The 25,416-nt window shown below is 48.2% G+C and overlaps 1 protein-coding gene across 1 annotated transcript; it reads left to right on the top strand.

Annotated features, from left to right (window-relative positions):
- Positions 1 to 10,137: 10,137 nt before the first annotated feature.
- On the top strand, positions 10,138 to 22,928 carry RMI2 (RecQ mediated genome instability 2). The gene is made up of 2 exons (XM_033914515.1): positions 10,138 to 10,527; positions 22,494 to 22,928. Exons 1-2 carry the CDS (start codon positions 10,233 to 10,235, stop codon positions 22,640 to 22,642), a joined length of 444 nt encoding a protein of 147 aa, XP_033770406.1. The 5' UTR covers positions 10,138 to 10,232; the 3' UTR covers positions 22,643 to 22,928.
- The last annotated feature ends 2,488 nt before the right edge of the window (positions 22,929 to 25,416 follow it).

The following is a 25,416-nucleotide window of genomic DNA, read 5'->3' as shown; positions in this document are numbered from 1 at the left end:
TTGTGTGGAACACTGTCAAAGGCTTTGCCAAAATCTTAATACACTACATCTAGCGCACTCTCCCTTTCCAGGTCCCTGGTCACCCAGTCAAAGAAATTGATCATATTTGTCTGACAAGACCTACCTCTAGTGTATCCATGTTGCCTTGGGTCCTGCAATCCACTTTCAGCTCTCTCCAATTTAATTTCTGGGTCCCGCCCCTGGAAAGTAGCGTCAGAGAGAGAGCCGACATGATGCAGGAAGCAAGTTCATGATGCTGCTTGCGCTGGGAAAATGAAAGAGTATGGGGGAAGGGAAGGGGGCATGCGCACAGCAGTGGGGGTCAGGAAGGAGTGGGGGTGGGGGTGGAGAAGAGGGTGGAGGAGGATTGCTACTGCTCTGAGCACCACTCACCCATGCTATGCCACTGCTACCGCACGCTATGATAGCTAGTGCACATTAACTTCACTAATTGCGTAGTGTGGGCTAGGTGGGTACTGAATGTGCCATGAACTAAGATTGGGTGTGGACTGTACACTTACCATGCATTAACTGTCAAATGTGCCTAGGGGTCCTCCAAGAATTAATCCTGCCCTCTTTGTATGCCCTTTCTTTCTTTATCTTTTCATTAGGATTCAGGGTCAGCACCATAGCAGCAATCAGGTCTACTCCTTTTTTTAGCACTCCTCTGTTCTCTAATGTTCTCCTTAAGTTGGCTGGGTCTCAGACTGCAGTCATAAAGTACAAGTGGTGAGTAACAAATCAAATAATATATTTACTTATGACAATAAACTCCATACCATTAATCACAGAATACATAGTATATTAAACTAGCTCAGCCATAGAAATGTCAACAGAAAACAATCATCAACCCAACACTCTTCCATCACTCCTGGCCTGACTTGAACAATCTCTGTCCCACTTACTTAGGGCTAGATTCACAAAGCAAACAGATCGGTTTGCGAGCCCTTTGCAACCCGATTTCCCTCCGACCCAATTCACTAACCTTTGTAGCGATCCCATCCCGATCCGTGCATGCAAATGAGGGGGAATCGGCATGCAAAGCAGGAAGGAAGCGATTCACTAAAATAAAAAAAGCAGCACCGACTGGGCTGGCCGATCCAAAGTAAGCGACTGCTGAGGACCAGTCACTAAGGTCCTTTCCAACTGTCTTGCCTTCTGCCACCCTGCTTCTCTGCCCCATCTCAGCCCTGATCTCCTGCCTGCCCCGATCTGCTCTCTGCTATGCATCCTATGTTTATGATTTTGTTTTTTATAAACTTCAATAAAGATTACTTGAACTTAAAAAATATAAAAAATAGGTAAGAAAACAAAGACAGGCTACATGGTCATTACAGACAAAACATGGTACAAAAGGAAAATGGATAGGATACATTGCATTAAATGAAAAGAAAGGGAAATGGGAAAAATGAAAGGGAAACCGGTTTCTTGAGCTGGTTTTCCTCTTGGCTCAGCTACTAAGCCCTCGCTTGTCATTCTCACTCTCAGCACAGCTCTGCTATAGGCTAGCTTTTGGATTGTGTGACCTGTGTGGCTGTGTAGGGCATCAGGACTGAGGGAGTACTGCTGTACTGGTATGCCACCCCCATATCCTTCATCATGTGGGCCAGGGAAAGAAGGCAGTGGGGGATAGTGGTGTTGGGCAGAGAATGGAGGAGAAAGAAAGGGATGTTTGGTAAAAGGAGAAAGAGAGATGTTGTGATGGTTGCCACTAATAAAGGAGGGGGTATTGTGCCAAAGCTATTATCACCAAATGAGGTGCCAATTTCCATTTTATGCAGAAAGCACTCAAATCAGAATATGAGTTGGATAGAAGGTAGACTAGAAGGCAGAGTGTGAATGAGTCATACAGGTAGGAATTGTGAATGAAAGAAATGTTAGGGGTATTACTGCAAGTCCCACCAGTTTTTGCTTCCTCCCCCAACCCCCAACTCATCACCAGAATTTACTATCCTAGTACCAGCCCATCTATACCACATTCAAGTCTGTATATATACCACCCGATGTGCTTTTCATTTAGACAGCCTGACCAGTTGTGTTCACAACCAAGCATGCTTTAATTTTCTTTATATGGACTTGGTAATTTGGGCCGAGTTGAGCACCCCCAAATATTTTGAAAAGTTGGCTCCTGTGCAGATGGCACTTAAAAGAGCAAGTAACACATTAGCCTGCAGAATTCCTTGCTGGTTTATCCCATTGCGTATGTATAACATATCTCAAATTCAAGGGTGCTGCTAAAGCTTTTTTCCCATGCCAATTCTGTATATCCAGTCCTGCAATGGGAGCAAACTACCATCCCAATTGCACCTAGCTAGGTCTGGAAAGTCCAACTTTACATGTGGACCTACAAAGCAAGATGTCTCCCCACCCATAAAAAGCATTAAGAAACTTCTCCACACAGTTCATATCTTTATGGAGTTCTTAATATGTAACATGTAACCAGATGCATTTGGAAGTTATTTTATGAACAAACTTGTGGCACTCAAAATGACGAGTGCAGGTTAGGAGGGTTGCATAAGAAAATGTAAAGGACCCAGTGCTTAAGAGTAAGGAAGAATCACAAGGGATAGGGACTTGTAAACTGCCTTTTTGTAGTTACACAACCACATTTTTTTTTTCACTCAGAGACTAGTTAAGCTCTGGAACGCGTTGCCAGAGGATGTGGTAAGAGCGGATAGCTAGTTTTAAGAAAGGTTTGGACAAGTTCCTGGAGGAAAAGTCCATAGTCTGTTATTGAGACAGACATGGGGGAAGCCACTGCTTGCCCTGTATTGGTAATCACTCAATGATATAGGAATAAATACTTGTAACCATATAACTTGTTCATAGAGTTTTGGAGTTCAGAGAAATGGAGGTGATAACAGGGACGAATCCCAACACTACCACCTCACCGCCCAATCATTGCTACAACTCTAGAAGTGTGTTGTAAATGATGTCATTATTTAAAGCGTGCTCAAAGCTGCTACTTTTGTGAAATACTAAACAAAATGATTGAAGTTTAGAACAGCAAACTTAACTTAAGCTTGCAGGTTCCGAAGAAGGGGTTGAATAACGCTCAAAATATGGGCGCAGTGAGACTCAACTAAGTATACTAGTTTTTCTTATCAGCATTTTGATAGAATTATCTCCCCCATGGTGTGTCCGCCATGGGGAGATAGTTCTATCAAAATAAAAAGGAGCAAGAACCTCCCCCATGGGGGTGTGTCTGCCATGGGGAGATAGTTCTATCAAAATGCTGATAAGAGAAACTAGTATACTTAGTTGAGTCTCACTGCGCCCACATTTTGAGCGTTGTTCAACCCCTTCTTTGGTTCCCTGAAGCAGGAATGAAACGGGCTACGTCCGTTGGAACCTGCAAGCTTAAGTTAAGTTTGCTGTTCTAAACTTCAATAATTTTGTTTAGTATTTCACAAAAGTAGTAGCTTTGATCATGCTTTAAATAATGACAAGATCATGAAGGGCATAGAAAGAGTAGAGAGGGACAGATTCTTCACACTTTCAAAAAATAAAAGAACAAGAGGGCATTCAGGAAAGTTGAAAGGGGACAGATTCAGAACGAATGCTAGGAAGTTCTTCTTTACCCAGCGTGTGGTGCACACCTGGAATGCGCTTCCAGAGGGCGTGATAGGGCAGAGTACGGTACTGGGGTTCAAGAGGGAATTGGACAACTTTCTGCTGGAAAAGGGAATAGAGGGGTATAGATAGAGGATTACTGCACAGGTCCTGGACCTGTTGGGCCGCCGCGTGAGCGGACTGCTGGGCACGATGGACCTCAGGTCTTACCCAGAAGAGGCATTTCTTATGTTCTTATGACATCATTTACAACACACTTCTAGAGTTGTAGCAATGATTGGGCGGTGAGGTGGTAGTGTTGGGATTCGTCCCTGTTATCACCTCCATTTCTCTGAACTCCAAAACTCTATGAACAAGTTATATGGTTACAAGTATTTATTCATATATCATTGAGTGATTACTTTGTATGGTTGTTACATTCCCTTTAATCACTCTCCTCTCGATGTTTTAGAGAGGTTCTTGCTCCTTTTTATTTATTTGCCCTGTATTGGTAGCATGGAATATTGCTACACATTGGGTTTTGGCCAGGTACTAGTGACCTGGATTGGCCACTGTGAGAATGGGCTACTGGGCTTGATGGACATTGGTCTGACCCAGTAAGGCTATTCTTATGTTCTTATTCAAAGCAGTTTACATACAGGCACTCAAGCATTTTCCCTATCTGTGCTTGTGGGCTCACAATCTATCTAATGTACCTGGGGCAGTGGAGGATTAAATGACTTACCCAGGATTACAGGGAGCCGTATGATGTTTGAATTAGAGAATGACATTGGGACACATTTTTCCGTCCCATTCTGGAGAGTTCTTTTCCTGTCCCTGCACCATTCCTGCAAGCACTGTCTTCATCTGCACAAGTCTCAAACACTTTAAAATCATAAGTGTTCAAGGCTTGTGCGGTTAAGGCAGAGCTTACAGGAATGGGGCAAGGACAGGGACAATAACAAAAGTCACGGGGATGGGTGGGGGAAATTGAGTTCTTGCAGGGTCAGGGAAAAATTTGTCCCCATGTCATTCTCCAGTTTGAACCCATAACCTTAGAGTACTGAGTCTGTAGCTCTAACCACTGTTTTCCACTAGATCTCTCTTAATAAGATTTATGTTCACTCTTAGGACCCTTGAGGAAGACGGTTTAGTTCAGGGGTAGGCAATTCCAGTCCTCAACAGCCGGAGCCAGGTCAGGTTTTCAGGATATCCACAATAAATATGTATGAGATGGATTTGCATGCACTGCCTCCTTGAGATGCAAATCTATCTCATGCATATTTATTGTGGATATCCTGAAAACCTGACCTGGCTCCGGCTCTCTCGGACTGGAATTTCCTACCCCTGGTTTAGTTGAAATACGGCCCGTATTTTCCAAACCAGTGGTTCTCAACCCTGTCCTGGAGGACCACCAGCCAATCGGGTTTTCAGGATAACCCTAGTGAATATGCATGAGAGAGATTTACATATAATGGAGGTGGCAAGCATGCAAGTCTGCCCCATGCATATTAATTAGGGCTATCCTGAAAACCTGACTGGCTGGTGGTCCTCCAGGACAGGGTTGGGAACCACTGTTCCAAACCATGTGGCTAGATGGCATAGAAAACTACATTACAGTGTGATATAATAAATCCGGTTTCACCAACAGCAATTCCGCAGCAGTGGCGTACCTAGGGGGGGGCGGGGGGGGCGGGCCGCCCCGGGTACCAGCCCTGAGGGGGTGTTCCCGGCCTTGCCGCTCAGTCCCCCCCCACGCCCGAAGGACCGCTCGCCCCACTGACCTTCCAGCACACCTATGAAGCAGCCCGCAGCAGGATCGCGACGTCAGCAATCCCTCAGCTGCTTGGGTGCTGCTTCCTGCGCCGCGGTCCCGTCCCTCCTCTGACGTCAGAGGAGGGGGCGGGACCGCGGCGCAGGAAGCAGCGCCCAAGCAGCTGAGGGATTGCTGACGTCGCGATCCTGCTGCGGGCTGCTTCATAGGTGTGCTGGAAGGTCAGTGGGGCGAGCGGTCCTTCGGGCGTTGGGGGGGCAGTAGCTTAAGGTAGCCCGGCGCAGGAAGCAGCTCCTAAGCAGCGCAAAGATAGCTGACGTCGCGATCCTGCTGCGGCTGCTTCATAGGTAGTGCGGGGAGGCCAGGGGGGCGAATGGTCCTTCGGGGTGGGTCGGGGCATCAGGCCTTCAGGGTGGGGCGGGCGGGCGGGCAGGCAGACTTTCAAGGGGGAGGGGGGTGACAGGCAGGCAGGCCTTCAAGGGGGGGTGCAGGTCTTCGGGGGGGGGTGCAGACCTTCAAGGGGGTGCAGGCCTTCAAGGGGGGGACAGGCAGGCAGGCCTTCAAGGGGGGGACAGGCCTACAAGGGGGGGGGACAGGCCTACAAGGGGGTGCAGGCCTACAAGGGGGGGGGACAGGCCTTCAAGGGGGGACAGGCCTTCAGGGGGGGTGCATGCCTTCAGGGGGGGTGCCGACCTTCAAGGGGGTGCAGGCCTTCAAGGGGGGGACAGGCAGGCAGGCCTTCAAGTGGGGGGACAGGCCTTCGGGGGGGTGCAGGCCTTCGGGGGGGGGGTGCAGACCTTCAAGGGGGTGCAGGCCTTCAAGGGGGGGACAGGCAGGCAGGCCTTCAAGGGGGGGACAGGCCTACAAGGGGGTGGGACAGGCCTTCAAGGGGGTGCAGGCCTTTGGGGGGGTGCCAACCTTCAAGGGGGGGTGCAGGCCTTCAAGGGGGGGGACAGGCCTTCAAGGGGGGACAAGCAGGCAGGCCTTCAAGGGGGGGACAGGCCTACAAGGGGGTGGGACAGGCCTTCAAGGGGGTGCAGGCCTTTGGGGGGGTGCCAACCTTCAAGGGGGGGACAGGCCTTCAAGGGGGGACAAGCAGGCAGGCCTTCAAGGGGGGGTCAGGCCTTCAAGGGGGGGACAGGCCTACAAGGGGGTGGGACAGGCAGACCTTTAAGGGGGGACAGGCCTACAAGGGGGTGGGACAGGCAGACCTTTAAGGGGGGATAGGCCTTCAAGGGGGGACAAGCAGGCAGGCCTTCAAGGGGTGGTCAGGCCTTCAAGGGGGGGGACAGGCCTTCGGGGGTGCAGGCCTTCGGGGTGGGTGCAGGCCTTCGGGGTGGGTGCAGGCATTCGGGGTGGGTGCAGGCCTTCGGGATGGGTGCAGGCCTTCAGGGGGGGACAGACCTTCGGGTGGGGGGTACAATCCTTCGGGGAGGGTGCAGGCCTTCAGGGGTGGGGTTTAGGCGTTCAGAGGGGGACAGACCTTCGGGTGGGAGGTAAAGTCCTTCGGGGGGTGCAGGTCTTCAGGGGTGGGGTGTAGCCCTTCTGAGGGGGGACAGACCTTCGGGGGAGGGGGGTCCTGGTGTAAAAGTACACAGAGGGAGAGAGGGAAGGGGGGGTTCAAAGATACGTGCATATGCCAGACTTTGGGGGTTAGAAATAATGGGTCTAAAAACAGAGGAGTGGGAGAGAGATGGTGCATAATGGGATTTAGGGAGGGAAGGAACAGAAAGGGAGAGAACTTGGAAACAGGGGATGGTGTGGAGGGGGGATAGAGATACTGGATAGGAGGATAGTTGGGAACAGAAAGGGAGAGATGGTGGATCCTGGGGTGGTGGGGAGTTGAGAAAAGGTGAATCTGTGGATGGAGACAAAAAAAAGGAAAGATGCCAGATCTCCGGGAGAGGGAAGGGAAACGGAAGGGGAGAACAGAGATGGCAGACGGATGGTTAGCACGGAGAAAGGAGACCCTGGCAAGCAAGACAACAAGAGCCTGGGACCAACAAGATTTGAATATTGATCAGAGAACAAAAGGTAGAAAAAATAATTTTATTTTCTGTTTTGTGATTACAATATGTTAGATTTGAAAAGTGTACATGAGACAGCTTGAAATGGGAACTTTTCTATTTTTGTGAATGGCAAGGCTGAGTTCAGTTAAAATATATGCTTTATAAGAAAATATAATAATGTGTTTTATAAAGTTTATAAGCATTGCTGGCATACTCGGTGAGGTGTTCCTAGTGTTGGTGGTGGTGGTAGCATGTCAGTGTGTTGAGAGGAAGAGGTAGTCTGGGAAATTCTGCTGAGCAAACTCTGGGCCCATTTCCACCCCCAGTTAGTCCACTCCACTCAACTGGTTCACACACTGAGTGGGTCTTTGGGTGTTATTTCTGGGTAGTTGTTTTAGAATCTCTTCCAGTGGTTTGTCAGTATCTCCTTCTGGTCCAAGGAAGGAAACTTTGTCAACCTTAGCATTGACCTTCAGAATATGTTTGTAACAGCGCTGCTTGTGTGGCATTAGGCTATGTAGTGATCGAAAGAAAAAAACAGACCTTTGCACATTTTTGCACTATATGGTGGGTGTATGAGGAGATTCATTTCCTGCACAGTTAAGTCCATGTGAAGTTACCTTGTGCTGTATTTGACATCTAGCAAGGTCTCTGTTTGGAAGGAAAGATCTAAGCTTAAAAATGAAGTGGCCAGAAGTTATGTTAAAAGTAGATAGCGTAGCTGGTTTTAAGAAAGGTTTGGACAAATTCCTGGAGGAAAAGTCCATTGTCTGTTATTAAGACATGGGGGAAGCGTCTGCTTGCCCTGGATTGGTGCACTCAGCAGCAACAAATACTAGTTTTGGCTGGCTCTTTCCCCGCATTTCTCCTCTCTTCCCCACGATTTAATATCCAGTTCAGGCAGTAAGTAAATGCATCGGCAGGGGGGGTCTGGTAAGTCTTGGGGGCTGGGGATGGAAGGTGAGAATCAGTTCTGTAGGCTATCAGAAATTTGCTTAATTATCTACTCACACAGAAAAGCAGTAAAGTCAATAGGTTCTCTGAGTGGGAACAACCTGTTTGATCTTGCACTCTTGTGATTGACCAATTGTTTATCACTGTTTAATTTATCACATTGATTAATTTGAGCACACCTGAGGTGTCCTATGATGGTGTGCACTGCAGGCAGAGGAGCCTTATTGTGTAAAGCACTGGAGAATTCTCTCCTCTCGCTTACCTCTCACGCTGAGGACACCCTGCTTCAGTATAATCATTTATATGATTTATCTTATAAACATTATTACGTAGTCTTTTCCTCAAGTGCTGAGACATCAGGTTGTTCCCACTTGGAGAACCTATTGACTTTTACTGCTTTTCTGTGTGGCTTTAACATTTTTGCTATTCAGTATACCTAAACTATTATTCAGTAGAAAAAATATGGTTTGTTCAATCAAATCCTGTGTGGACATTGGACTTCTATGAGTGAATGTTCTGCTTGATTGAACAAACTAAATTTTTTCTACTGAATAATAGTCTAGGTACAATGAAAGTAAATAGCAAAAATGTTTGAGTAGATAATTAAGGAAATCTTTTTCATATTGCTTGCTTATGGACTGGGAAAAAAGACTGTTCAAGCAAATGTCTCCAGAACTGCTTTAATGGAAAAATGTGATTTTTTTTTTTTTTTAAGTACTTTGTGAAATTTATTGTTGTTGTGAAATTTATTGTTATACTTTGTTTAAACTTAAAAAGCGGTGTCATTAACAGTGAATCTAATCGAAAAATCGATTCAACAGGGTGAATCGAATCGAATGAAATATTTTTCTCTGAATCGGGCAGCACTATTGGCTACCATGAGAATGGGCTACTGGGCATGATGGACCATTGGTGTGACCCAGTTAGGCTATTCTTATGTTATGTTCTCATCTGTAGGGGCCTTTGTTTTCACTTCTTATTTTAATGTATTTTTTTCCTGGGAACTTATCAGTGTTTTTTTATAATGGGAACAAAAATGGAAGAGAATTAATGTGTGTGGAATGGGGGGGTAACTAATTTCTTCAGCTAAATAATTCAATCCACTTCAAACAGACATAGGAGAACTCACGCACCATTCACACACCCTCCAACCAAAAACGTCAAAAGAAAAAAACTGTTCGACAACCTCCTAGCCATTCGAGCTGCAACACTTGACCCCCAACTCTACAACCTATTGACCTCGACCACAAACTACAAAACCTTAAAAAAATAAAAACCCTTCTATTCAAAAAACACATAAAACCAAACTAACATAATCAGAACTGTCCCAAGCATCACCTGCAACTACTCCATATGTACTTCTGATGTCATGACAATTCCGACATAATTTATGTTATGTTATGTTTGGAATAATGGTTACATAAATGAGGTTCAATAAAAGAAAATTTTCACTGCCTGTTTCTATTCTGACCATTTATTCCATTTCATGGTTATTGCAAAAAAAAAAAAAAAAAAAAAAATTTTTCCATGAGGGGGGGGGGGGGGTGTCAAAAAATGATGGGCCCCGGGTGCCACATACCCTAGGTACGCCACTGTTCCGCAGTTCCGTTTTCTTGTTTCTTGCTCTAACTAACCACTGTACTACAGTCACAACACTTGCGTAGAAAGCAAACGTGTTAGAAGGGGAAAAAATAAATCATGACTCGAATCACTAATATGCTTCTCTGTGCGACCCTGCTCTTGCTTAAAATAGCTCAGTTGCCATGACAACAGTGACTCGGCAGCCACCGGATCTGCCTCCATTTCCCCGCCTTCCTTCCCCCCAGCAAGATTCTGATTGGTCAGAGCCGCCGCGACTCCTTCTCCGTCATTGGTTAGAGCCCGCGGCGGAGACGTTTGCTGCTTTTGGCGCCACGTTCGATGGTTCCTTGTAGCGTCGCGTCATGGAGGTGGCTGGTAGCGGTTTCGGGTTTCGTTCCCCGCCGCTGAAGATGTTGGCGGACATGTTCAAGGGCTGCTCTTGCCGCGCGCCGGCGGAGGGTGCAAGCGGGTCGCCCTCTTTCTGGCTAGATAGAGTCGGAAGGGGGGCGGTGGACGTGACCGTGGTGTGGATGCAGGGTACGGTGCTGGAGGTGAGGCCCGAGCGCGGTACTACAGTGCGCTTACAGGACGACACGGGCGCCTTCACCGTTTCGGGCCTGGATACCGTCCCCAAGGGAGCACCCTGTGTGATTCCAGGTAACGAGACCCTCTTCGAGAAACTGTGTAATAAGCGCAGCTGGACCCTTTTTTTTCTGCCCTTCCCTCAGAAGTGGTTGCTCCGATGGGTTTTAGCCGTTTAGATGGCTTGGTTTGTTATCATGATAGCATCTAAACTTAATGCTTGCCTTCATAAAGTTTCTCGTTAGTCAACTTATTTTTTGGGTAAAAAAACCCCAAAAACAACAAAACCCCAAAACAAACCCTCCCCCAATAAAAAAAAAAAAGAAAGGGGAAATGGAACTACCATTTATTTGATAGGACAGAAACTTTCATTCCAAAGTTGTCATTGATATTACCTACATAGCACAATCCAACCTGCTTTTCGTTATCCCTGAGACGCTTGATGGAATAACCATGTGTTAATATTGGATCTTATTAGCTTCTTAATTAAGTTGTTAGTAGAGTGTGAATATGTAAACTACAAATCCCCTAAGATTGCTAGTTATTGTATATGCTAGGCTTTGCTAATATTTTTTACTAGTAGGTTCCCCTCCATGGATCTAAGTAGACTGTAGTTCTAAGAGCTAATTTCTGAGTGATAGCAATATCCTAATTACATTTGTAGCCTCCTAATTGGTTAAAGGGCCTGTAAATCAAATCAGATCAGGCCTGGGCTAGGTGGGAATTAGTCTAAACTGAGGTTTTCTGTGACTATTAGCTGTACTTTATACCAATGTCCCGCAAACTTTTTGGCACGGCAGCGCACTAAACCCAGTGTCTCGGCCGGAAGGCCTCTGGAAGTGCATGGATGTTGATGCAGTGTCATGCGCATGCTTGACATCATCACGTTGACATCTGCACATGCGCGGAACCCTCTGGCTATAGCCATGAACCTGTCACATTGCCAATAGGGGATCCTGGAGGAGGGGAGATGCGGGGAGAGGAGGATAGATGTTGGTGCTGGCTAACTGTCTACAGGACATGCCTCTCGCAGTGAGAGGCACATCCTGTAAGCAGTCAACCAGTGCCTCTCCTCCTTACCAGTGTCTCATAGTAGAGAATGACACGGGGGAAAAAATCTGTCCTTGTCACTGCCCCATCCCCACCGTCCCCTTCACCATCCCGTCCCCACAGCATCCACCCTTCCCTCTCGCCACCTCACCGCCCTTTAGCGGCCCGAGAATCTCCCTCCCTCCCCCTTAACTTCACAACGCTTTAGTAAAGAAACTTACTGAAGCCGGCGAAGCCTGCCTGCCTGCAGTCGCATGTGTGTGGGCGGAAGCTTCTCCTCTGATGCAACGGGACCCACACACACTTGACTGCAGGCAGGCAGGCTTCGCCGGCTTCAGTAAGTTTCTTTACTAAAGTGCCGCGAAGGTAAGGGGGAGGGAGGGAGATAGATTTGGCCGGAGGAAGGGAGGGACCGCGTTCCTTCCCTCCCTTAATTGCAAGGACAAGGCCATTCACTGCTTCACAGGGCGGTGGATGGCCTTGTCCCCATGCCCGCAGTGAGCACTTTTTCCCCCCCACCGTTTCTTCGGGTTAGCCGCGGGTATCTGCCACCATGTCATTCTCTATCTCATAGCAACCTGGAATCTGCTGCTAAAAAAAGTTCCTTGAGCTTATTTGCTAAGTAAGCAGAGTAAAGTCCCTGAGCTTACCTATTTAACTTTCAAGTCTGTCTACACTGTATTCACATTTTAAAAGCAGTGTCCCAGCAAATTCTTACCAAGCACAGGTTGAAAAAAAATATCATGAGCCATGCTCTGCATGCTTTCCTCACTAATTTGGTTTGCATAATTTGGAATTGCAATGGGAATTTTTCTAAATTTTAGGAAAAAAGGACAGAACCTGACTCCAATGAAATGGCATTTGGACTTGGTTATAGGGATATTAAGATGCTGATTTTTGTGTGGTGGAGTTTTTTGTTTGTTTGTTTTTTTAACCTTTGTAGTATTACTTTTCTTATGATCATGCTTACACTTGATTATACCTTTTTTTTTTTATTTATTTATTTTTTAAAGTAGCCTGCTTCTTATTACCTTTCTTCCACTTTATCGGTTTAAATATTGGAAAGGGGAGGGGGCACCAAAATGCACTGAAACATATTGCATTAATTATGTGTAAACAATAATTCTTAAACCAGTTCTTTTTGAACTTAAGGTTAAGTGTCTAATCAGTGTACTCTATTAAATTTGTTTTCTGTGTGTGTGTACTTTTATACTTTTATTTGGCTTACATATGTAATATTTGTGCCTTGGTTAAAGCTGGCTATAAAGCAGGGGTGCCCACACTTTTTTGACTCGTGAGCTACTTTTAAAATGACCAAGTCAAAATGATCTACCAACAATAAAATTAAAAAAAAACACAACGCACACTGTACGCATAGAATTGTTAATTATCATTCCTATTCGGGGGGTTTTTCAAAGAGGTCAAAGCAGATGACTCTATGCACTGTCACCTCAGTAACAACCATACAAAAATAGACAAATACCCACCCCCTCCCTTTTTACTAAACCACAATAGCAGTTTTTAGCGCGGGGAGCTGCGCTGAATGCCCAGCGCTGCTCTCGACGCTCATAGGCTTCATGCGCTAAAATCAACTATTGCGGTTTAGTAAAAGGGGACCATATTGTGTAAAATAGACAGCAGATATAAATTCAGACACATTTTGATCACTAAATTTAAAATAAAATCATTTTTCCTACCTTGTCTGGTGATTTCATGAGTCTCTGGTTGCACTTTCTTCTTCTGACTGTGCATCCAATCTTTCTTTCAGCCTGTATGCTTCCTCTCCTCCACACCTCATTCCCTCCCCCAACTTTTTCTTCTTCTCTCTCTGACCTTTCTTTCTTTCTCTCTTCATGCCCCCTTTCTTTTTTTTCTGTTTCTCTTCTTTCCTTCTGTCTCCCTGCCTGCCCCCTTTCTTTCTTTCTCCCTGCCCTTCCCCAAGCCACTGCCATCGGGGAACAGGAGCCAAAACGCCACCAATGGATAACAGGCCCCAAAGCCGACGCCGCCCCATGCTCTCCCTGCTTCGGGCCGACCAGCATTCCTCTCCCCGACGTACATTCTGCCGTCGGAGAGGAAGTTCCGCCCAGCTAGGCAGCGATTGGCTGGCCCGAACTTCCTCTCCGATGGCAGAATTGACGTCGGGGAGAGGAAGACTGAGCGGCCCGATAGATCGCCAAGGCAAAGTGAGTCTTGGGTGATCGACTCACTTTGCCTTGGCGAGCTACCGGTCGATCGCTATAAAGCCTACAAACTAAACTATAATAAGGTATTAACTGATACCAGGGTGGATTTGATTTAATTCACTAGTCAGAAAGACTTCAAAAGCCACTTCAAATCATGCCTGTGACATTTTGAATATAATTAATTTAACAAAAAATGTAAACATTTCATGAATATATAGACTCATGCTACATAATTAAAAACGAATCCTTATTTCAATGGTGAATAACTTTTGGACTATAGAAAACTTATCTTGTGGGGGTGTGGCTCAACTAAGATGGTGGCTGGTAGCTGTAGTTGAGATGCCATGGACTTGCTTGAAAGTTCATTTCTTACCGTTTGACATGAGACGAGAGTAAAAAGTGTGGAGTCCCAGGCCTTTACTTGGGTTAGGGAAAGTGAAAATCTAAATTTTAAGGTGGAAATGCTGGAAAACATGACCAGGAGATGGTAATCTTCGGATTACAAATTTTCCAAGAGAAATTTTGAAAGTTCCTGAGTCCTCCTATCCACCTCTCTCAAAAATTTACTACTTACCAAGTAGACTTTCGGCTCAGAATCTAAACCAGCAGAATTTATCTGCTGATAGTCTGGATTTAATAAATTTCCTGAAGAGGTCCGATAATGAGGTACCGGCAACTGCTATGCTGCTAGTACAATTTGCCATTGACTCGGACAGGGAATGGATGCTTAAGCTGTTTTTTTAAATATAAGGATATTCCATTTATGATAAAAATAATGAGAATGCATCCAGATGTGTCACGATCTACCCAAAAGAGAAGAAAATAGTTTCTCATTTTGAGACCTCAGGTATTACAGTTGGGAGCAACGTTCATTCTGAGATACCCCTGTAAATGTGTGATGGTCTATCAAGGGAATAGATATGTCTTTTTCGAACCTCAACAGTTGACAAAGTTTATTTCTGCTAAAGAGCAAGAGTAGTAATTCATGAGATTCCCTACTTCAATATTAGTTCAGTACAGTTAAGTTTTAGAGCCCAACCAGCCATACCTTTATTTTCCTTTGTATATGTTAATTGGAAAAATTTAAGTAAAATCATAGCTGTCCCCCCCTCTTAATAAGGACTAACTATACAAACCAGTATATTTGATTCCTTTAGTTCTGTATCTTTGAATTTATGAAAGGATGTTTCCTGATATATTTGTTTATTTGATTGTATTGTTTTCTTATTTTTTTAATCCAAAGATGTCAAAACTGGTATTGTATTATTTCTTTGTTTTTGACTAATGTTTTGTCAAAAGGATAAAATGCAAATAAAGAATTTTAAAAAAAAAAAAAAGAAAACATTTTAAAAATAGATTTTCCTCAATAAAGCATTTTATCAAAAAGAAATTCAGGGTAAATAAAAATCAGATTTAAAAAAAATATATTTTTATTCACCCTGACTGATACTCAAAGCTAATACCATGTTTCCCCGAAAATAAGACACTATCTTATATTAATTTTGGGCCCAAAAAAGACACTAGGTTTTATTTTCGGGGAGGTCTTATTTTTTTCATGTACAATAATTATCTCTCCCTCTCCTCCACCCCAATTCTTCCTATTTCCTTTCTCTCCCCCACATGTGCAGTATCTTTCCTCTCCTCTCACCCATCCCCTTGAGCAGTATCTTTCCATCCCTATCCCCTCCCTGTGCAGCAGAACCCTTGCAGCCTATAGCCCTCCCTCCCCTTGTGCAGCATGCAGAACCCTTGCAGCCTATATTCCTCCCTCCCCTTGTGCAGCAGAACCTTTGCAGCTTATATCCCTCCCTTCCTCTCATCCCCCATGGAGCATTTTTTTATCCCTCCCATCCCCCCCGCTGCCACTGCGCACCCCCCTTCTCCCTGCTGACCCTTTCATCTCTGCCACCCATCTGAACCCCGACCGTGAGACTGAAATACAGTACCTTATAAGAAACCACATCGTTGGCAGCACAGGCCCCATCGTGGCTTTCTCACACCCGGGTGTTCCTCTGCCGCGTTACTGATGACATCATCAGCAACGTGGAAGAGGAACACTTGAGCGTGAGAAAGCTGCGATAGGGCCTGTGCTGCCGACAATGCGGTTTCTTATAAGGTACTGTATTTCAGTGTTGCGGTCGGGGTTCGGATGGGTGGCAGAGATGGAAGGGTCATGGGGGGAGCGCTGCTACCACCGGTGACAAGGGCTTATTTTCAGGGATAGGGCTTGTATTAAGACCTACCCCAAAAATTATGCTAGGGCTTATTTTTGGGGAAGCACCTTGTTATCCCAGGACAAGCAGGCATGATATTCTCACATGTGGGTGACGTCATCTACGGAGCCCCGGCGCGGACAGCTTTTCAAGCAAACTTGCTAGAAGTTTCAAGTTTGCACACTGCACCACGCATGTGCGTGCCTTCTGCCCACTAGAGGGCGCATCCCACCTCGTGGTCCTCAGTTCAAATTTTTCCGCGGAGCAAGAAAGCCCTGTGGATCTGAGCTCCAGTGTTTTTGCCTTCTAGCTGCCGCGTTTAGTTTGTTTATTGATCGGATTAATCGCGGTGCTGCTTTATTTTTCGTCCGTCTTACAAAAAAAAAAAAAAAAAAAAATAATAATTGTTTTTCGTTGGGCTCCGGGGGCTCCCGGAAGCCTGAGCCGGGGAACGTCGGTCGTTCCCGGCCTTCTTCTTTTTCTCGTCGATGTCCCGTCCTGTTACGGGATTCAAGAAATGCAGCCGGTGTGAGAGACTACTCTCCATCACCGACCCTCACCGGTGGTGCATTGTCTGTCTTGGGCCCGAACATCCAACAGCCTCGTGTGATCGCTGTGCTACCTTCCAGAACAGGGCCCTCCGTCGCCGTAAGGCCAGAATGGCGGAATTGTTCGCCGTCGACGCGCCGCCCAAGGCCTCGACGTCGGCCCCGGCTTCGGCCCCGGCCTTGACCTCGGCCTCGGCGTCCTCGGGGGCCTCGGCGTCGCCTCGGCCCTCATCTTCGAAGCCGTCGTCATCGAAGCCAGCTTCGGGTAAGTCCTCTGTTCCATCCCCTTCAGCAAAGAAGCCATCCTCGAGTCAGGCCAAAGCGGGTGGGTCGACCCCGGCCCCGCATCGGACCTCGACTCCGCACACCCCGAGGGAATACTCGAGACCGAGGTCGCCCTCCAGGGAGTGTGCCCCGGACTCGGAACTCCCCACCTTCGTGGGGATTCCGGCCTTCCAGGATCTCCTTCGAGCCTTGATCTCATCGGAGCTGTCGGGAGCCCTGGAAGTGCTGCAGCGTGCTGCGGGCCCGGCGACGTCGACCTCGGCCGGGGCGCCCTCGGCCTCGGAGGCCCCGGTCTCGGCTCCCTCGACCTCGGGAGCCCCGGCCTCGGCGACCTCGGTCTCGGGTATTGCGGCCCCGTCCACCTCGGTCTCGGCCCCGCCCCGGACCTCGACCTCGGGGGAGCCTCCTGAGCGCAGTGTCCGCCCAAAAGAAAAGTTCCGCAGAGTGCGCCGACTTTCCTCCTCGGCTTCGGGATCTTCCCCGGACGCCTCGCCCTCGAGGCGACCTCGGACGAGGCGCCGATCGAGGAAGCCTAAGCGACCCCGGGGCTCGCCTCGGCGCGATCGTTCCTCGTCGTTCGGGGGCGAGGCGCTGCAGGTGTCGGAGTTGCGCCTCGATAATCCGAGGCTCCTCCGCTCACCTCGGGGAAAGTCTTCCCGCGCCGCCTCGCCGAGAAAACGGGAGAGGACCCCACGGACCCCGGGATCCTCCCCCAGGGACTCCCCTAGGAGGATGATTTCACCCTCCCCCTCGAGGGCCGTGGAGAGAGGATCCTGGGATTCAGGATCGGTTAGGAATCCTCAGTATTCCCATGAGGCCTCCCCCCGCTCCTCGGTGGGACGGTCGAGAACCCCGTCCCCCCAGGCTAGGCCGTCCTCCTTCTCATCTTTTGTCCAGGACATGGCCCAAGCCCTGGGGATTGACCTGATGGTAGGTTCCAAATATTCCAAGGAATTTCTAGAGGAACAGGACCTTCCCACTCCCCCTAGAGAGGTACCTAGACTCCCTCTCAACAGTGTCCTCCTGCAGACCTGGCTGAAGAACTTGTCGAGCCCTCTTACAGGCACGTCTGTCCCGTCAAAAATGGAATCAAAGTATAGGACGATTCCCCCGAAAGGGTTTGATAAGGCGCAGCTCTCCCACCAGTCCCTCCTGGTGGAATCTGCCCTTAAAAAATCACAGCCCTCACGGGTTTCTGCGGCGGTTCCACCCGGCAGGGAGGGGCGGACCCTGGACAAGTTTGGCCGTCGCCTCTATTCAAACACTCTGATGGCCACCAGAGTTCTAAATTACTCCTTCACCTTTTCCTCCTACTTGCGTGGGATGGTGAAGGACCTTCCTCAATATCGGAACTCGTTACCGGACTCCAAAAGAGCAGGATTCGATAAGTTTATGTCCAACCTGTCTCAATTGCGGTTGTACCTTTTCCATTCAGTGTACGACACCTTTGAGCTGGTTTCGAGGGTGTCGGCCCTCGCAGTGGCCATGCGCCGCTTGGCCTGGCTTCGCACCCTCGACATGGACCCAAACCTGCAGGAACGTCTTGCAGACCTGCCCTGTGTGGGGTCCGAGTTATTTGACGAGTCTTTGGAGGCGGCGACCAAACGGTTGTCGGAACAGGAACGCTCTTTAGCATCCCTGGTCCGCCCCAAACCTAGGCCCCCGCCACAGAAACCTTTCCGGCCTCCGCCGCGCCGGTACCCCCAGAAGTCGACCCCGTCCTTCTCAAGACCGCCTCCGAGACGTTCGTCTCAACGAGGCAGAGGGGGACAAACCCAAGCCCCGGCGCAGGGCCCTTCTAAGCCCGCGCCTTCCTTTTGACGGGCTGAGCGGACGGGGCGGGTTCCCCTCCGCACCTTCACCAGAACCCCTTCCTATCGGGGGGCGTCTTCGGTCCTTCCGGAAGGCATGGACCGCGATTACCTCAGACGCTTGGGTGCTCCGGATCGTCTCCGAAGGCTACTCGCTCAATTTTGTGTCCTCACCACCGGACAGTCCCCCAAGTTTAGCCTGGTGCAACCGGTCGCAACTACCGACCCTTCTGACCGAAGCCAAAGCTCTCCTGAAGCTTCGGGCGGTCGAGCCGGTCCCCAAGGACCAGTGGGGGACGGGATTTTACTCCCGTTACTTTTTGGTCCCAAAAAAGACCGGGGACATGCGCCCCATACTCGACCTCAGGAAGCTCAACAAATGCCTGGCCAGGGAGAAATTTCGAATGCTATCTCTCCCGGTCTTGTATCCTCTCTTGGAGGAAGGGGACTGGATGTGCTCCCTCGACTTGAAGGAAGCATATACCCATGTCCCGGTGCACCCCACCTGCCGAAAATTCTTACGATTCCAGGTGGGAGACCTACACCTCCAGTACAGAGTCCTGCCCTTCGGCCTGGCCGCGTCCCCACGAGTATTCACGAAGTGCATGGTAGTAGTGGCGGCAGCCCTGAGGTCTCGCGGGCTCCACGTGTTCCCTTACCTGGACGACTGGCTCATCAAAGCCCCGACCAGGGAGGAGGTTATCTCAGCGACCCGACAGTCTATTGCCTTCCTGCAAACCCTCGGATTCGAGATAAACTTTCCAAAGTCTCAGTTGAGGCCGGCTCAGTCTCTTCAATTCATAGGTGCGGTGCTGGACACGGTGCGCCTGCGCTCCTACCTTCCGACCCAACGGTTGGAAGTCTTGGTACGGATGAGCCGCCAGGTCTCTCAACTACCAAGGGTGTCGGCCAAGCGCATGATGATGCTGCTCGGCCATATGGCCTCGACGGTACACGTCACGCCATTTGCGAGGCTGCATCTGAGGATCCCTCAGTATACACTCGCATCACAATGGCGCCAGGAGTGCGATCCGGAGTCGCGCCTCATTTCGGTGACTCCGCTTTTGCGGAAATCGCTAAGTTGGTGGACAGACTCTTCAAATCTGTCCACGGGACTAATGTTTCGCACTCCCCCATTTCGCAAGGTTCTGACCACGGACTCCTCGGACTACGCGTGGGGAGCCCACCTCGACGGTCTTCGCACACAGGGCCTGTGGTCGGCGGAGGACCGTCGCTGTCACATCAACGTGCTAGAGCTTCGGGCCATCTTCCTAGCACTTCGAGCCTTCGTTCACGTAGTACAGGACCAGGTGGTCCTCGTCCGCACGGACAACCAAGTAGCAATGTACTATGTGAACAAACAGGGGGGAACGGGGTCGTGGCCCCTCTGCTCCGAGGCCCTTCGCCTCTGGGAGTGGGCGGCCTCCCGGAACATCTTCCTCCGGGCGGTCTACATCCAGGGGGAACTGAATTGTCTGGCGGACAAACTCAGTCGACTCCTGCAACCCCACGAGTGGACTCTACACTCAGCAGTTCTGCACGAGGTCTTCGCTCGCTGGGGAACGCCACAGGTAGATCTGTTCGCCTCTCCGGAGGCACACAAACTACCACTATATTGTTCTCGGATGTACTCGCGGGATCGTCTGGAGGCGGATGCCTTCCTTCTCGATTGGGACGGGAAGTTCCTCTATGCATTCCCTCCTTTCCCTCTGATCATGCGAACGTTGGTACACCTCAGATCGTCCACGGCCACGATGATTCTCATAGCTCCTCGGTGGCCGCGTCAGAACTGGTTCTCCCTACTGCTCCAACTCAGCGCCAGGGAACCCCTTCTTCTGCCTGTCGGTCCTTCTCTGCTATCTCAGAATCAAGGATCCATGTTACATCCCAATCTGCAGTCATTGCACCTGACAGCTTGGTTTCTTGTTCCCTGACCCCTCCGGACCTGTCTCAATCAGTGAGGGAAGTGCTGGAAGCCTCCCGCAAGATCTCGACGAGGCTTTGCTATTCGCAGAAATGGACCAGGTTTTCCACCTGGTGCTCTTCTTTCCTCCTGGACCCGGTATCGGCCCCGGTACCCTCGGTTCTGGACTACTTATTCCATTTGTCGCGCTCTGGCCTGAAAACCACTTCGGTGCGTGTCCATCTTAGTGCGATTTCCGCCTTCCACCAACACCTGGATGGACGCCCTCTGTCTCTCCATCCCTTGGTGACACGCTTCATGAAAGGATTACTCAGGGTTTGTCCCCCGCTCAAACCTCCCCCAGTCGTATGGAATTTGAATGTGGTTTTAGCTCAACTGATGAAACCACCCTTTGAGCCACTCAACAAGTCCCTCTTGAAATTTCTGACTTGGAAGGTGGTGTTTCTGATTGCCCTCACCTCCGCTAGGCGGATTGGGGAACTACAAGCCTTGGTTGCGGACCCACCCTTCACCGTATTCCATCATGACAAGGTGGTCCTCCGCACCCATCCTAAGTTTGTCCCGAAGGTTGTTTCTGATTTCCACCTCAATCAGTCCATTGTCCTTCCTGTGTTCTTCCCTAAGCCCCACTCCCATCCTGGCGAGACGGCGCTTCACACGCTTGACTGTAAGAGGGCGTTGGCATTTTACCTTCAACGCACCAAGTCCCATCGGAAGGTCCCGCAATTATTCTTGTCCTTCGATCCCAATCGATTAGGGCACCCAGTTTCCAAGCGCACTCTGTCTAACTGGTTGGCGGCGTGCATCTCCCTTTGCTATACTCAGGCTGGCCTTCCTCCCCCGGGTCGAGTCACGGGGCACAAGGTCCGAGCAATGGCAGCTTCGATAGCCTTCCTCCGTTCCACCCCGATGGAAGACATATGTAAGGCTGCCACTTGGTCTTCGGTTCATACATTCACCTCTCACTACTGTCTGGACACTCTGTCCAGGAGTGACGGCCGGTTTGGCCAGTCAGTTTTACAAAATCTGTTTTCTTAAAATTGCCATCCTCCCACCTGCCCTTTTTGGTTTGGCTTGGAGGTCACCCACATGTGAGAATATCATGCCTGCTTGTCCTGGGATAAAGCACAGTTACTTACCGTAACAGGTGTTATCCAGGGACAGCAGGCATATATTCTCACAACCCGCCCACCTCCCCGGGGATGGCTTCTAAGCTAGTTATGGAACTGAGGACCACGAGGTGGGATGCGCCCTCTAGTGGGCAGAAGGCACGCACATGCGTGGTGCAGTGTGCAAACTTGAAACTTCTAGCAAGTTTGCTTGAAAAGCTGTCCGCGCCGGGGCTCCGTAGATGACGTCACCCACATGTGAGAATATATGCCTGCTGTCCCTGGATAACACCTGTTACGGTAAGTAACTGTGCTTTACATTTTTAGCCAGAGCAATCAACCCAAGAACTAAGCAATAGGAAACCTTTTGCTTTTAGGGCTAGTGTAGAGTAAGTGAACTAGTATGGGTGACCAAGTAAGTATTTCAGTCATTCTGTGCAAATGACCATATAAATTCCCTTAAACACCAGTTTCTTCCATGTCTTTACTTAATTCCTCACCTCCTCTTACACTGCTATTATCTTTCTTACACATTGCCGAATTATGTGTGCTGGTTACTACTTTCTCCGCTGGTGGGCTGTTTTAAGGCCTTGTTGTTTCAAAAGACAGACATCCCAGTTTTGGTGGCTGTATGCTAATGTTAGACATTCTTCTTTTATAGGTTAATTGATATTTTGTTTTTAAACATACAGTAATTGCTTTGTAAGTTACATTAGTTCTCTTGGAAGACTGATGTAGCAATAGCACTGTTAATGTTACAGGTGCTTCATGTAGGTTACCCCAGTTCTTTTAGAAGTCTAATAGTTTGTAGGTTACCTACTGCCTTGGTATAACACTACGTAAACAGTACTGAAGTACAAAGTCCAAGTTAGTCTGTCAGCATATGATTTTGAAAAGATTGTTTTTTTTTTCCAGGAAAATATGTGATGGTAATGGGAATTGTTCAGTCCTGCAGTCCAGAACCTTTGCTGCGTGCTGTGAAGATGACAGATCTTACAAATAACCCTTTGCACAAAAGAATGTGGGAACTGGAAGTGAAGGATTTACATAACTATGTGCCCTAGATATCTATACAGACTTTAAAGTGAAGAGATTTTAATGGGCAAATGCAGCTTCTGGATGAAATCAAGACTTTTGGTTAAGGCCTGTGATGTGACTATCTGCAACCCAGGCAGATGAAGAAAAAATTGTTTGTGTATTGGAATTTCCTTATTGGTTGTAGTATGAGCAGCTGTAAATAGCTTAAGAGATGCTTGATTATGCAGGCTTGTAGAGGATTTATTGTTATGGAGAGAACTAGAATTTTTGTAGTGTGACTTCTTTCTAAAGGACTAACATGTATATAAGCTTGCAAGATGCGTGGTCTCTTGGAAGATAGAATGTTTCAAAAAAACAGACTAATCCATTAGTTTGATCCCAAAATTAAGGAGTTGTAAGCACTTCTGTACAATCTTATATGCTATTAAGTTGCATTGCTCACAAGTCAAGGTGAAATTCTTGTGATCACTTAACTCTAGTTCCACAATCGTGGGTCTGAAGTAGTGCTGCCCGATTCACAATTCGAATCAGGTGAATTGATTCGAATCGGTTCGTTTTTGTAAAAAACTGGACTCACCAATTCAGCCCCGATTCAAGTTCATTCTTTTTTTCACCACCCGCCACAGGACTCGTTCCCATCTAATGTAACTTCCGGTTTTGCGAAACCGGAAGTTACATCAGAAGAAACGAAAGGACGTGGGATCGTTGAAGGGGGAGCGAGCAGACCTCGTGCAGTGGACCTTGGAAGCAAAGGGTAACTGGCAGGAGGGCTGAGAATCGGTGGCGGGGGGGGGGGGGGGCTGAGAATCGGCAGGGGGGCTGTTGAGTCTTGGGGGCTGGGGATGGAAGCTGGGCATCGGCAGGGGGGCTGGTGAGTCTTGGGGGCTGGGGATTGAAGCTGAGAATCGGGCAGGGGGGCTAGGGAAGCTGAGAATTGGGCAGGGGGGCTGGGGAAAATTAGAATCGGGCTGGGGAAGCTGAGAATCGGGCTGCCTGATTCACGATTCGAATTGATTTACCACAACAAAAAATCGGCCTCCTGATTCATTGACTTGACCCTCCCCCCCTCAAGCAGGAGCAGCAGCGCTACCTCTTGCTGGCTTGCCACTCTTGCTTTAGAGGGCGAGTGGGAAGGGTCAATCGGGAAGTGGCTTCCCTGCTGGGGTCCGGCTTCCCCCCATCAATTTACCTAATTTCAGCAGCCTGCCCTGCAGAAGATCGCTGGCTCTAGCGATCTTTGCAAGCTGCTATATGTCGTCCGAATTGTCTTCTCTCTGCCGCAGTCCCGCCCCTTCTCTGATGTCAGAGGAGGGGCGGGACTGCGGCAGAGAGAAGACAACTCGGACGATGTATGGCAGCTTGCAAAGATCGCTAGAGCCAGCAATCTTCTGCAGGGCAGGCTGCTGAAATTAGGTAAATTGAATATGCAGGCCTTCAGGGGGGTGCAGATGTTCAGGGGAGGGGGCCCTGGTGTAGAAGTACACGGAGGGAGGTTCAAAGATACATGCATATGCTGGACTTTGGGGGGAAGAAATAAGGGGTCTAAAAACAGGAGAGGGAGAGAGATGGTGGACAATGGGATTTAGGGATGGAAGTTACAGAAAGGGAGAGATGCTGGATACAAGGGTAGTTGAGAATAGGTGGATCTGTAGATGGAGATGAAAAAAAGGAAAGATGCCAGACCTCCAAGGGAGGGAAGGGAAACAGAAGGAGAGGACAGAGATGGCAGATGGATGGTTAGCATGGAGAAAGAAGGAGACCCTGGCAAGCAAGCTATCAGAAGACAACCAGAGCTTGGGACCAAAAAGATTTGAACAATGACCAGACAACAAAAGGTAGAAAAAATAATTTTATTTTCTGTTTTGTGATTACAATATGTCAGATTTGAAATATGTATCCTGCCAGAGCTTTTGTTAGACCACAAACGTGAGCTAGGATTTAACAGAGAGAGGAAAAGTCTTTTTTGTTTATTTATTTTGTTTACACCATAGCGTCAATGTGGTTAGGAGAAGGCAAAGGGGGTGAAGAGGCTATAAAATAAACCCACCAGGATGTTTGAAAAAAACACCCAATTGGGCAGGAAAATTGAATCAAAAATCGATTCAGTAGGCTGAATTGAATCAAAATTTTTTTTCCTGAATCAGGCAGCAGTAGTCTGAAGAGAATGTCAATTTTTTTTTGGTACATATAGATAGAACACATGTTGCTCAAAGTTAAGGTCTGGTTACCTTAAGTCTTTATTTAACCATCCGAGGCTTCTCCCACCCCACCTCCCATTTCTGTTCCTTCTGAATGATCCAGTCATTGTTGCATTAGTTCTTAGCTGGAGGCTAAGCACCAGTATACCTTTCAGAACCCTGTAATCATGGGTCTTAAATATGGCCACTACATATTGCATGATGACTGGGACCTCTCTGCATGTCCATACATGCAGTAGGATAAAGTCAGGAATGTATCAACATGTCTAACAAATCTAGAGCCAAGTGGAAATCTAAACTCAACAGCACTCTCAGCCTTCCTTAAAATCTTTTCTCAAGTCTGCTGCAGTCTCTCAAACCATCCCATCCGAACATAGGGGAAGCTTGATTTTTTTTTTTTAATGACCCACTCTTATTTAATTGCTATCCTTGTTCTTCAGAGTGGATAATGTCATTAGGATGGGCTCTTTCATCCAGTCTTGCCTTCATTTGCCTGCAGTAGTTTGGCTCTAGCACAGTCCTTTATACTTGTAAACTTTTTAATCTCATTTTATGCTTGCTCTCTTTTATATTCAAAACTGTTTATTGGTCAAAAAACACAA

Source organism: Geotrypetes seraphini, chromosome 11 (assembly GCF_902459505.1).
Source record: "Geotrypetes seraphini chromosome 11, aGeoSer1.1, whole genome shotgun sequence".
Classification (NCBI taxonomy): domain Eukaryota; kingdom Metazoa; phylum Chordata; class Amphibia; order Gymnophiona; family Dermophiidae; genus Geotrypetes; species Geotrypetes seraphini.
The sequence above is the reverse complement of the archived record's forward strand: the minus strand, read 5'-3'. Positions and strand labels throughout refer to the sequence as shown.

Coding starts and splice junctions, on each gene's coding strand:
- RMI2 (XM_033914515.1), top strand. CDS start 10,233: ATGGAGGTGGCTGGTAGCGGTTTCGGGTTTCGTTCCCCGCCGCTGAAG. Junction 10,528..22,493: donor AGCACCCTGTGTGATTCCAG/GTAACGAGACCC, acceptor TTTTTTTTCCAG/GAAAATATGTGATGGTAATG.